This window comes from Hevea brasiliensis, chromosome 2 (assembly GCF_030052815.1).
Source record: "Hevea brasiliensis isolate MT/VB/25A 57/8 chromosome 2, ASM3005281v1, whole genome shotgun sequence".
Lineage (NCBI taxonomy): Eukaryota > Viridiplantae > Streptophyta > Magnoliopsida > Malpighiales > Euphorbiaceae > Hevea > Hevea brasiliensis.
The window spans coordinates 886,318-900,255 of NC_079494.1; the positions used below are offsets into that span (position 1 = coordinate 886,318).

General features: G+C 35.1%; 2 protein-coding genes and 1 pseudogene across 2 annotated transcripts; 1 reads left to right on the top strand and 2 right to left on the bottom strand.

Moving 5' to 3' along the window:
* The first annotated feature begins 1,895 nt into the window (after positions 1 to 1,895).
* Positions 1,896 to 6,927, top strand: LOC110669263 (dolichyl-diphosphooligosaccharide--protein glycosyltransferase subunit 1A-like; annotated as a pseudogene).
* A 157-nt stretch (positions 6,928 to 7,084) lies between these two features.
* LOC110669262 (peptidyl-prolyl cis-trans isomerase FKBP18, chloroplastic) lies at positions 7,085 to 9,251 on the bottom strand. The gene is made up of 6 exons (XM_021830817.2): positions 8,942 to 9,251; positions 8,298 to 8,368; positions 8,093 to 8,179; positions 7,701 to 7,850; positions 7,498 to 7,557; positions 7,085 to 7,384 (listed from the first exon to the last, which is right to left on the bottom strand). Exons 1-6 carry the CDS (start codon positions 9,249 to 9,251, stop codon positions 7,322 to 7,324), a joined length of 741 nt encoding a protein of 246 aa, XP_021686509.2. The 3' UTR covers positions 7,085 to 7,321.
* Positions 9,252 to 9,432: 181 nt separating this feature from the next.
* Positions 9,433 to 13,365, bottom strand: LOC110669244 (MLO-like protein 9). The gene is made up of 15 exons (XM_058129429.1): positions 12,945 to 13,365; positions 12,405 to 12,462; positions 11,988 to 12,289; positions 11,778 to 11,894; positions 11,556 to 11,613; positions 11,343 to 11,431; positions 11,204 to 11,278; positions 11,034 to 11,122; positions 10,881 to 10,930; positions 10,754 to 10,794; positions 10,496 to 10,669; positions 10,378 to 10,413; positions 10,219 to 10,286; positions 10,053 to 10,113; positions 9,433 to 9,963 (listed from the first exon to the last, which is right to left on the bottom strand). Exons 1-15 carry the CDS (start codon positions 13,071 to 13,073, stop codon positions 9,664 to 9,666), a joined length of 1,647 nt encoding a protein of 548 aa, XP_057985412.1. The 5' UTR covers positions 13,074 to 13,365; the 3' UTR covers positions 9,433 to 9,663.
* Positions 13,366 to 13,938: the final 573 nt, after the last annotated feature.

Below are 13,938 nucleotides of genomic sequence, written 5' to 3' on the forward strand. Positions count from 1 at the left end.
CAAATTCCATCAAAGTAGTCTTCATAAGAAATGTTCCTACATGTTTTAAGTTTCCAATGGTTCAAGAATCACCTAATTTGGAAGCCTATATTGTGAGTTATAGTTTAATTTACCAACTACTGTTCACGGATGCAGTGTCTTGAGAATTCCAGATTTCAGATTTCCAGTTCAGGTTTGCACTCAACTTTTACATATGTTACACCCAGAATTTGTACAGATCACAAGGCTGACTGCTAGAATTCCAGTTTTGTAATTCCAAATTACTTTAGAATTTCAACCACTTTGCCCTAAGAATTAAGTCCGGGTCAAAACATAGAAATCGTAGGTCCATGTCTTAAGAAAATTTTGGTATAAATTACATATCAATTGGAGCTCTATAACTCAACTTATAACAAAATTAGTACAAACTGCTCACTGGATACAATATCCTGGCAGTCATCATTCAAGGATGCATAAAGTAACAATTTTTGCTACTAAGCTTAGACAAGCACTTACCTCAACCTAGTTCCAGCAATATACGCCCAATTGCAACCACTTTTCACAAAAAATCCCAAGCCAAATCAGTTCCTGATCTTGGGCAGCCACACCAACTATTCTGTCTCACCAATCAGCTCACAATTCCTTAATTTCTTCCTTCTCTTTCACTTTGATTTCATGCTTTGATCATCAAATACTTTAATTCCAACACAAAACATCATCTTAGATCTATGAGTTAGGGTTTATATTTGAGTTTAGAAGACAAAAAATGCAGAGGAAAGGGGAGATGGGTAGGCTTTTTTTTTTGGAGAAAGAAGAAGACAAGTTTTTTCGTTTTTATATGCATTTTGATATTTATCCCTTTTAACCATGCATCTCCATGCCATTGGTCCTCTTTAATTAGTGATTAATTAACTTAATTAATCACACTTAATGATTCTAATTAAACTCAATTATGTGCTAAGTTAGAAAATTTTAATTTTCTCTCCGAAGCTTCGTTAATTTTGCAACAAAGTCCATAGGTGCCTTTTGTAAACTTTTACTTTAACTCCTCATTTAATCTAATTTACTTACCGTATTCAATACTTAAATTTTTTATCAAAATATACTGAATACGGTATGTAAATTTGAGGCATTACAATGTGAGTTTCTCATGTTTATCATACTGCAATCCCACACAAAGGCTGGCCAGCGACTATAATTATTCAACAAATATATATATATATATATATATATATACACACACTTTATAGTAGGATTTAACAACTTGCATGCTGAGTGTACAAATTATGAAAATGTTAATCCAGGGAAAAGGAAGACATACATCAGGATAGAAGCATCTTATCATTGCACTAAACTAGTTTGGTGCCCCAACTCTTGTATCTGGAGCTCCATGAACCTAACTATAATTTATGTAAAAAGAAAATCAATGCCAAGCTAATATCATATGAGAATTCCAAATATACAGGAGAGAAGCACTTGGAAAGTTGAAGATGGCCATAATTCTGGTATTTGCAACACAAAATTCATAGGCTTTGCAAAAATCCAAGCAAATTTAACAAATAATAAAGTTAATTAGAAGCTAAACCTCAAAATCAAAAGAAGAAGGACAGTAAGGAGAGATGAAGTCACCTGCAAGTGGATTTTAGAATCAAGAGGGAATTTCTCCTTGGCATGGATTCTCAGAGCTTTGGAGTCTCCACCATATCTCAGAGATATCTACATATATTTGGTACAAGCCTAATCTGAACCAAAAAAAATTCCAGAACCAAAACCCTAGCAAGTACCAACTTATATTGAAATATCAAATTGGCTTGCCTGTCCAGAGTGGAGACCACGGTTCTCGCGGTGGTGCGGTGTATAAAGACACAGTATACAGTGCTGCTTTATTCTATTGTCGTGGAGAGCTACGCCTACTGCTAAAACAGGCCGAGAGCCAACTTTATCAGATAATATAATGCCACGTTTGGGCTTTGTCTAATGGGCTGGCCCAAACCAACTTAATCAGCCATGGCGATTTCCTTCTCCGTGGCAGAAAGACACTGTGATCTCCATCGGGAAACTAGCGAGGAAGACGACTATCTGAGAGCAACAGGATGGGGTTTTGGTTTAGGTTAAATCTACTCTTGTTTGCAATTGCGATTCTATCAACGCCTGTACTCTCCGATCTTATACTTTCTAAGGTCGATCGACTTGTAAGTTCCTTCCTCTCATTCGATATCTCTTCAGTTGCTGCAAGAAAGTGTCCTTTTACTTCTCTTTCTCTCTTTGCTAACCTTTTTGCTGCCAAATTGAGCTCCTTTGTCATTTTGAGCTATAATGCTTTTGAGTTTATTGAGATCTCTATCGCTTTCTGTTCATATACACGTTCTTCTATATTCTTCTATGTTGAGCTTTCTGTTCATTTTGAGCTTCTCATTAGTTGATTTCTTTGTTGTCTGAATGTTCTTCTATGTTGAGATTCAAAATTGATCTTAGTCGTGCATTACTGTTTTCTGTACTTTTGATATACTTTTTTGTTCTTCCTTGCATTGCCTTGATTTCTTATTATTCTTCTTCTTACTGACTCTTGGCCTGGTTTACCATTGCAGATTGATTTGACTTCGCAAATCGCACGCATCACTTCAACCCTAAAGGTGCTTATCCCTTTGTTTAGTTCGCGAGAAATGTAGAGGAGGAAATTGGACATCAAACATAAGAGAGAATCGAAGAGAAAATTGAAGAGAAAGGAAGAGATAGGAGGAGAAACAAAGTGAAATTTTAATTCAAAATATTTTTATTGGCGGAGAAGTTTGGATTGGGCGAGGGGAGGTTAATTAATGGGACGGTAAAGGAGGGCAAGGGAAGAGAAGAGAAGGTAAGAAGGAATACAATAAAAAAAAAATTATATTTAAAAAGAGGTGAATTAATGAAAAGATAAGGAGAGGTAATATTTATTCTTTAAGTTTGAAAAGAGTTAAAAGATGGGATAAATAATTATTAAAATTATAAAAATTTATTTTTTTATTAGATAAAATTTATTTTTTATTTTTTTTAATATGTAAATTAAGGTCTTTTATTTTTAGTTTAGTGATCTATAATTTATATTTTTTATTATTTTTTTATGTCAGATCATGACATGTACTATTTTAATATTTAACTTAAATATTTATAAAATAATATAAATAATGATTGAATAAAGAATAAATTATTTAGAAAATTAAGGTATTTTATTTTTAGTTTAGTGACCTATAATTTATATTTTTAATTGTCTTTTTATGTCAGATCATGGCATGTACTATTTCAACATTGAACTTAAATATCTATAAAGTAATACAAAAAATGATTGAATAAAAAATAAATTATTTAGCTAAAAAAAATTGACAATTGGAGCATAATAATTACAGCAAACTATTGAAAGAACGAATGATTTAATAAATGAAATTAAATAGAAAGATAAAACTAATATTTTTTCTGCAAGAATTCAAAATCCACGAGAGCGAAGAGATTAGACATGACCACTTGAGAGAGAAAATATTTGTTTGTATTGGTAAATTATGTTTATTTTTAATGGGTATAGTTGGATTTTTAATAAAAAATTAAAAACATAATAAAAAAATAAAAATAAAAAATAAAATAATTTTCATGTCTCACCTCCCCCTGCTTACACCCCAATTTGGGGTGTGAGAAAAATTAGGATTTGAGAAGTAAGAGAGGGTAAGCCTTATCCTTCATTAGCTCACCCCTTTCCAAACAAGGTTATAATAATTACTTACCCCTCCTTACCTTAATTTACTCTTCTCTCACCCCATCCAAACAGAGCTTAAAGAGAAATAAAAAAAATTATTGAATAAAATATTTAAATATTTTCTTAAAAAAATAAAAAATATTAATTATTTATTTTATAAGAGAAATTATATTTTTCTCTTATTTTAATAATTTATCAAATAATATAGAGTAAATTAATTTACTTTTTTTTTCCTTTATTTTCTCTCCTTGATTTCTCTTCATTTCCCTTAACAAAGGGTAACTGTGTGTCTTTTCCTGTCTAGTTTAATTCTGTGGAGAAGATTTTTTGAACTTTAAAACGAGAATTTTGGTTGTTTTGTTACCCTTTCTTGCATTCATTTATGTTAATTTGCAGTTTGAAAACGGGCATTCTTTCCTATAGTTGTGCCGCTCTGACGAAGTTCGCTTCTTTAGGTGAAGAATGCTGGTTCTGGTTTGGTTTCAGAGGTTTTGCTGGCCTTCCTGGAATTTCAGGCGAATAATTTGGCGTATTTGATGGCAACAACAAATGAAGGAAAAGGAAAAATAAAAAATTCTGGAGTTAGTCTCCCTATTGAAGTTGCCAATCCAAAAGGAATGCCTCCTGCATTGAGTGTTTATTCTGTATCATTACCCAAGGCACTAGGTGAAGGGGACACATTGACTTTGGATGTTTTGGCCGTATTTACCCATGCTTTAAAACCGTTTCCTGAGAAAATTACTCAGGCTGATATTCAGTTGGCGGTGTTCCAGGATAGTGCATACTATCTCTCTCCTTATGCAGTAAAGGTTCAGTCTCTCAGTGTTAAACTGCCTGATGCTAGAATAGAGTCATTTACAAAAATTGAGAATACTAAGACTCATGGCTCAGAGATCAAATATGGTCCATATGAAAATCTCCCTCCTTTCTCGTACTCACCTGTAGTTGTACATTTTGAAACCAATCAGCCATTTGCTGTTGCTCAGGAGTACGAGAGATTGAAGTTTCACATTGGGGCAACGTACAGATCACAGAATATTACAATATTGAACATGAAGGTGCTAAAAGTAAGGGTGAATTTTCCAGGTCAGTTAGGATGTGCTTAATCTGCTTGTCTTGTGCTGTGATTTCGATAAGTTTGATTCTGATTTTTTTTTTCCCTTAAATTTTACAGGCTTGATTACCAGGCCAGACTCAACATTCAAGGTGCATCAGCCATTAGACATTTCGTTGCAAAATTGCCACCAAGAGCTCATTCCATTTATTATAGGGATGAAATTGGGAATATATCAACATCTCATCTGTGGGCTGATTCTAAAAAGGTAGATATTTGAATTGTTCAGATCTTCTGAATTGCTGCTTCTGATTGAGTTACCTTTCCTAATTGCAGACAGAGCTATTGTTTGAACCTAGATATCCAATATTTGGAGGTTGGAGAACAGCTTTTACTATTGGATACAGTTTGCCACTTCAGGACTTTTTGTTTGAGTCAGAGGGGAAACGTTTCCTAAACATCTCTTTTGCTTCCCCTATGAATGAGTTGGTCATTGATAATCTCATTGTGAAGGTTCGCTATATAGGCTTAGTTTGCTTTTAGGTTTTGCATAAATGTGTATGAGCTGTATTCTTGTGATTTACGTAAGTGCTGTCTTGACTCAGTATTTTGATTGCAGGTTGTTTTGCCTGAGGGGTCCAGAGATTTATCTGTTTCGACTCCATTTCCTGTAAAGCAGAGGCAAGAGGTATCCATTAATTAATGTTTTCTTCCCTGTGAATGAGTTAGAATATTTTATTGTAGGTCTTCTTCTTTTATAATTTGAAAATTTGTGGGATATGTTTATGTAATTGACCTATGGTTCACACAGACCAAAATTTCCCTCTTGGATGTTGTTGGTCGTCCAGTAGTTGTGCTGGAAAAGGCCAACGTTGTGCCAGAACATAATCAGCATTTCCAGGTACTCCTGTTGCCTTTTTGCAATTTGAATGAACGGTACAAGTTAATATTTAATTGAATAAATAACTTTTACCTGTCCCAAAAAGTTTTAAAAGGAAAAGAATGCTTCTTACCTTCTTTCATGAATTTTATGCAATTTGTGCACTAGCATTTCTTTAGAGTTGTCATAGGAATATTGAGAAATTAACTTTTCCTTGTTGCAGGTCTACTAGAGCTTCAACAAACTTGCAATGCTTAGAGAGCCATTTATGTTGATTTCTGGCTTTTTCTTCCTTTTTGTTGCTTGTATTATATACGTGCATGTTGACTTGTCAATCTCCAAGTCATCTGCCTCTTATTTGGCAAAACAGCAGTGGGATGAGGTAAGTAGGGTGTCATTATATTTTGCTCTCAAAGTTCACCATCACTTCCTGATTCTCAACTTGGAGAAATAATAGAATCTTTATAATTTCAGGTCCAAGCAACAATTCAGCAGGTTGAGAGTATCATTAAGCAATGCTTAGCAATACATGAGAACCTTGAAGCATCACTACGTGATCATTCTAGGACAGGAGATGTCCAAGCTTGTAAAACCACTCGCAAGACAGCTGATGGTTTGTTGAAAGAGCATTCAAAAGAGTTAAAGCCCTTGTTAGCATTCCTGCAATCATCTCCTGCAGCTGCTCATATATTACCTAAGGTTCATTTGCCGTTTACTTGAATATTTAGAATGTATCTCAATATCATAGTCTGAAATAGCATGGCTGAAAAAATGGTTATACCATCATATTCGACATGGGTTGTTATTACTTGAGAGAATAGTGCATGCTGTTGTGGCCTGGTGCACATTGAGCTGATTTTATACTACCATCCTTTTCTCTTACCATGTTCACATTATGGTATTTCTTGTGCCACCAAAGTGATCTAATCAGGCTGTTTATATAGGTGGAGGAGCTTGTGGCTAAGGAGAGAGAATTGCAAGAGAGGTTGATGGCGAAACACTCAACAATAGTGGATTGCTACGAGAAGAAGCTTGGAGGATGGGAAATTGAGAACAGAGTTGCTCCACAGCAGCAAAAAGTTGTAGCCTTGAGGCAGGAGGTTGAAGATCTTCTAGATTACATTGATGAAATATAAATTGAATGGTTAGAGGCGTAGAGCAACTGAGAACTTCGGGCGGGTTTAGAATTTTGGTCGTTTATTAAGTTATATTTGAAGAGCTAACTGCACTTTCGGTGATTACATTTGGAGACTAAACTTTTACGTGATTATGATAAACTGGGTTTTTGAACTTCTATTGCAGAGATGTTGGAGCTTAGAAGGCTGTGAAAGTAAACTAGGCTCTATTTGAAATTGTGGTTAAAAGGTCAAAAAGCACTTTTTAAAAAAGCACTTTGCTCAAGTACTCAACCATGTACTTAATTTTCCATTTTGACCTAAAACCAAAATGTGAAATATGTAAATTATATATATCAAAAATTAACCTCAACCTACAATCATGTAATAGCTGCAACATTGATGAATATGCATATCAAAGACTCAAATTAAATGAGTGGGGAACTGACAACAGATGATTTTCGCAAATGCTTCTCCAAACAAAAGAATCATTGTGCTATATTGCCTTTGCCACAGCAGAAGAACAAATTTCATATACCATGAGATTCTTCTTGTAACCAAAATTGAGCTCACTTTTCTTCTGGTGGCATTACTTGCAAAAGCTCAACGTTCAGCTCGAATGTACTTCCTGGCTGCATCACAGATGAAGTAACTTGATAATTGTGTCTGAAATATTATCTAACATTAGCAAAATATTGGCAATTTGTGCCACTATATTAGCATCTGACTAAGGAATAGGATTTACTGGGATTTCATTCATTCCTTTTTGGCCGTAGCCAGCCTCAGGAGGAACGATTACAGTCCTCTGCATAGAGAAGAAAAAATAATGCCAGAAAAGCTAGTAAGACATAAGAACGATTGCAGAAGATTTAATACAATTAAGAAGCTAAAAGAAAAGCCACCTGCTACTTGAGCTTACAATTACAAAAAGGAAGAGGATGCTATCACCTTTCCTCCTACTTTCATCCCTTCTGTTACTGAGTACATAGCAGCTGGGGGTTTTGGGGCAGCCTGTGCAGAGAATAGACCATTTGGGTTGTCTACAAATTCTCTCTTCCGTTCTTTGCCCGGAGGTGCTCCAACTTTGAATTCATATGGCTAATTAAGACATGAGAAAATGAGCATCAGTAACCTGTACATTTAGTTAAAGATTCATGCTACAATGTGGTGAAAATGGTAAATGATTGGATTTAACAGGATATGCACTCCATGCAGCACTTGGACAATTGACAGTGAATATAGCCTAAGATCAGGAGGTAAGATAAGGTAAATCCTTATCTGAAAGTATGAGAATGCACACAAAAATGCAAAGATTTCGATGGGAGAAAGGACACAATGACCTGTGCAATTATACGATTTCCAGCCAAAAGCTTAGATTCCCGACTTGAAACAGCTGTTATACCCCTATATATGCAGTCAAAGTGCACCTGCAATGGAAAAGGCATGAAAAAAAGTTTAGTTGCAATGGAAAAGGCATGAAAAAAAGTTTAGTTTAAATGAAAGATGAGAGAAGATAATTTAAGTTCAGTTTCAATTGCAATGAACCTGAACGGTTGATCCTTTCTCAGCTAGCGGACCTTTTCCCTCAACAATATCATAATATTTGAGTCCATCAGCTGTGCATTCAATGGAAACAAAGCAGAAACACAAAATTTTAATTTCAAAATCCACAATATCAGTGCCCATCAGAAGTTCAGAACAGAACTTCATAGTTCGAGCATCAGTGAGTATAGTGTTCAAACAACTAGTATTCTTTCTCCATTCTTGAATTTACTCTGACACCACCTATGTTCAGTTTGAAATTTCTGAAACAATAAAAGCATGGAGAAAAAAATTAATAAACAGATTATCCTCTAACCATTACAATATTTATTACAACTTCTTGCCCCTAAAATTTCAATCTTTAACCTTTCCAAATCATAATGAGGGGAAAAAAATTCATAGTAGCAGCATTGCTTCAAGCAGCCACAGAAAGGCAAAAATCCTTTTGAGTTCCATTAAATTTTGGCATTCAAGAATGCGAGATTATGCTGTAACCATCAAGAAAGTATTCTTTGACGCACAGAAGCAGCAAATTTCCAAACTTCGTTCCCCTCAAGGGACTCGAAGGTAATAAAAAAATGGAAAAGGGGACCGTAAAAGCATAATGCATGACAGATTAGAGATGAAGGGAGTAATGGGTAACTAACGGGTGGTGAGATAATCTTCAAGAGGGATAGCTTTCTTGTTGCGTCTCTCTCTGGCCTCTGATAATGGAGGGAGCGAAACAAGACTGAAAGGCAATGAAGATATCAAAATTGCACATCTTCTCGAAGTGGGTGTTGAGAGGATGAGTTGTTTAGAATGTTCTTGCGTTAATCCTCTGGATTTTGAAACAATTTGCAAGTGATTAATGGTCCATCTATCGAAGCTCCTCAGAGAAGCCATGGCCGTTGAAAAAAAAAAGTATATATGGTTATGAGAATCCAACAAAAAAGCCACATTATCTCTATGCAGCATCCATTCTTACCACCGAAATTACCATTGTCTCCCTAGGTAGAGGTTCTTATGCCTTGGGCATATTCTCTCAATATAACCATAAAATCTACAATACTTGCAAATGCTAAAAGGGTAAAACTGTATATTCACTATATAATTTTTTTTTTCAAGTGGTTAAGAGTATGTTACCAACAGCAGGGAGTAATCTCCGAAACTGCGAAATCTTAAGTTTGAGTTCGAGTCAATAGCCCACTGAACTGAAAAAAAAACTATGTGATCCGTCAATAATATTACAGCCAAGGGTTAACCTTCCAACTCTGATGAGGAAGCTAATTTAACCCAAAAAAAAAAAAAAATACTAGAACAACTAATGGGGCTTTGGTTTGCTACCCTAAAACATCAAACATTTTCTCTGCGATATAATGAAGCATCTTCAACTTAGTAGATCACGTTGAACATATGGCTTATTAGGGTGTTGTTGATCCCCAGTAATATCCACAGTAGCCATGATGTTTGCTGTCTGGTCTGCCTCAACATCTGGCATTTTGTGATCCCCTGGTTGCTCTCCTAGACGTGCTGGTGGTGGAGAGTCACCTGGGCTTCCCCCCAAGGTCCTGGTAGCTATGTGTTCAGGCTTCCCGTCATGCTTTTTCTTTGCAGCTTTCTTGTGCCACTGTTTCAAGGCCTTGGAAGTTTGTTCATCAAAGATTGATCGCTTCATGGTCGATCCCATCTAAAAATTTCCACCACATCTCAATCTTTGAAAATTGTTTTCTTTGATCTAGTTATGAAGGTTGGCATAAAATCTGGAAAAGATCATACCTGAGTAACAAGGGCATAAAGCGGAAGTGTAATGTAGCTGCAGAGAAACTGAGCTCCTATCCTGTGTAATTAACAGCTTCCATTAATTTAAAACCCGTTGTCCATTAACAATTCTGATTTCAGGAAAGATGATCCCTCTACACAAAGAAAAGAATATCTGACTTACCCGAGAGCAACTCTTATGTAATTGACAGTTAAATTCTCGTGAAAACATGATTTCAACCCGAACTCATACTGCAGCAGGAGAAAGTGTCATTAGATAAGACTGATCCGTTCAAGAATGTTGAAGAAAATTACAAAGAGGGAGAAGTGATGAGCTCATTACCCATATCCAGAGGAAATATGTTAGCTCGAATGCATTCTGCAAATGTAAGATATGTAGAGTCAGAAAATCCTAGAAATCATAGTGTGTTCATAATTAAGTATGCAACTCAATTCATAACCTGAAACAGGACAAAGTGGATGAGATAAAGGAATAGCTGAGGCCAACTAAACCAAAAATGCCTGTTAGAGACTTGCACAAGTGGTATTCCTTGGACAACAGCATGTCTTTCTAGAATTTCTAGTGCCATATCTGTTATTATTGCTTGAAGCTTTGTTCCAACTGCTAAGATTACCTTCAATCAAGCTGCTGGTTAATCTTTCATCTTGTTATATATTAAGAAACATTACCAATGAATCTTTTATGGAAAATTTCTTACAAATAAAGGAAGAACAGAAAGCCAGAACATAGCCTCCCATCCTGAAAAACAACCAAGCTACATGATATTATTCTAGTCAAATATGAATGCAGAAAATGAAAACTAAAAGGAATTTAAAAGGACTAACCATGAACATTGAAAAGCAGAAAGAGCACTACAGAAGCCCAGAGTAAAGGACTGCCAGAAGCACACAAATGTAATAATTCATACATGATTTCAATCAAATCAGAGAAAATTACTTTGCCATTCGCAAGTTTTACAAAAGATTTCATCATTCTACCTGATTCCCACGACTACCTTGAAGTCATCTTCTAATGATCTTTTAATGTACTTCTGAAAGTTGAACTTACTTCCGGGAGCTAAATGAACCTTTTACGAATAAATCAGTTAATTTACTAATCATAACAGTTCCAATACACTTTTGAAATTGTTAAATTGGTTGAAACTCACAGAAACAAATCCATGTCGCATGGTTAAGTAGTCGGCTTTTGAAACGGATCTAAAGAATTGTCGAAAGAAGCACACCTGCAGGGATTAAATATTCAAGCGCTGGTGTGAATATGAAAGTAAAATTCTCATAAATCCTTACAATGTAAAAGAGGGCTGGCGTTTTCGTCCAGAAATTTGAGTGGCTTTTTACAAATGATGTCTCATGAGTGAGTCTGAATCTTGTTGGATCTGAACAATTAACACATCCCAATTCAGCAGTATAAAATAAGGCACTTGAATAGCGGTAAAACAATGGATAATCACTGCAAGTCTCAGCACAAGTATATTGATCTGTTAACATCCAAGAAAATACCATTCATGGTATCATGCGCCTTTAAACTCTCAATTTCCCATTCTTTCCATCCACGAATCTGCACAGAAAAGGCTCTTAAATTTGTACTAATTGAATGCAATCAGAAAATGCTGATATACAGGAGAGAATCACAATGTAAGAAAGTTGCTGCTACTCCATTAAATGTAAAAACTAAATAAATATAACAGAACTATTACAGAAAATCCAGTATGTGCTTGCCACCTTTAATCTTCCAAGCATCATTGTTATGGCGCTGTAGATCACATGAAAAACTGCCAAAAAGAATATGAAAATATGCAGCTGATGCAGTCCATTCACAGATATGAGCGGCACATATCCCTGAAATAACAGAGTGAGAGAGAGGGAGATGAAACAATTTCGGGTGCTATTATAATTTTCAATACAAAGTCCAAAGAAGATAGATAAGCTTACCGGTTTGCATCCTTTAACTTTGGTATCACCACCTAAAAATCTGCGATCATACCATAGAAGCCTGCGATGATGTTCCTCCTCGCTAAAGGGAGATTTATCGGACGTCCCTGTGGGGACGCTAAAGGGAGATTTACCGGACGTCCCCGTGGGGTCGCTAAAGGGAGATTTATTATGTTCATCATACTCACCCTTTTTGGGGCAAGGCAACATTGTGTTTGCATATTTTTCTTTAATACAGATTTGGGAAATGTAGCTCTGACTGAATGTCAGGAGCAAGGATATGAATCCTAAAACCATAAGTTCTGCAAAAATGAACCATAAAGTTGGATGTAGAGCACCAATAGAAAACCAAAATAAATACTAGGAGAGAAAAAAAAAATACTAGCAGAGAAGAGAGAGAGAGAGAGAGAAGTTTACCTGCTTTAACTTTCTCAAGAGCTTCAAACAGAGCTTTCTTGTGTCTTTCTTGAAACCACTGAGAGATAAAACCAGCAGAATTGAGCGCATATATGAAGAGAGATTAATTATAGGGAGAAAGGAAAAGCTAAACGTGAAGTTCTGTTAAAAGATGAAGCGAAAATGAGGCTATCTCCTTTCTTTTTGCAGAGATTCAGGAATCTTGATAAATCAGAGAAATTTAAGCAAATTGCCGTGATTATATTGCTTAAAGCCTCAAACGTCTCCCAATTGTTCTTATAAATTATAAAAACATTAATGGTTATTATCTGTTTCATGGGTTCAAACTCTGGTACCTTACCCCTCAAGAATTTCTATGCAAAGAAAAGAAAAGAAAGAAGTAGAATGTAATGAAAAAAAAAATTGATTCCTTTAAGGTTTCAATCCAACCCCATGATATCAACCAACAAGAGTACATGATCATCTTTTTGGAAGAAAAATGCCAAATATACATGAAAGTGAAAGTCATTGTTTAAAATTTAAAATAAATGAGTAAATAACCTCTCCAGTCCAATGAAGAACCTTCTCCAGAATGATAGAGATCATAACAATAGCAGCACAAACTGCAGAAACTGCCCATGTGGGTGTCTGGTCAAGTTCCCTTGCACCTGGGGCTTCTCCACCTGCCATTTCTATAAAACCTCGAGCTTTCCACAAAAATATATATATGCAAAGAAAAAAAACCTTTCTCGATCAAATGAACCTTTGCAAACCTTTCAAGGTGATGAAAAATGCCACAGATGCTAATGTTTGATAGGTTTCAAGAATTCTGAGACTTCTTTTTTCCTTTTTTCTTATTTTTCCTTTACATAACGGTATTGAATTACAAATATACAGAGGCAGAAGTGACGGCTATTATTCAAGATACTACCCTATTTTTTTTCACAAGCAGTGTTCTATTTTTATTATTATTTTTTCTACCTATTTTTGTTATTCATATGATAAATAAATATAAAAAAAAATTAATTAATTCTCATAAATGAAAAATTTTTAAACAAGTACCTGACCTCCTAATTAATAACTTCAGTTTATATCCACCAGTGAGATTATTACCTGACCGTTAATTAAATAAGGACAAAATTAGAAAATATATAAAAATATTTTATGATTTCACACTTTTAAAATTCCCTCCTTTGTTGAAGCATTCTCCCCATCATCCCACCCTTAAACATTTCCTTTCTTTAACTTCTATGTCTTTCTCACGTTACTACTCTCTATCCTTGTCTCCTTCTTTGAGTTTGAGCTTTCACACACTCTCCCATGCACTGAAATAGGAAATCAAATGGAAATTAGGGACTTGGAAAAGGTAATAGTGAAGATTTGTGAAAAGATAGATGAAGAAATCTTGGTTTAACTATGAATTTCATAGTTACAATCTCATAGATTGTAGGAAATTATTTCATGTAATCGAGTATTCGGTTCTTGCAAAACCAAATCCTTAGATCTTTGAATCATACTTGGAACCAAATTTCAACTTCGCTTTTGATTCAACTTT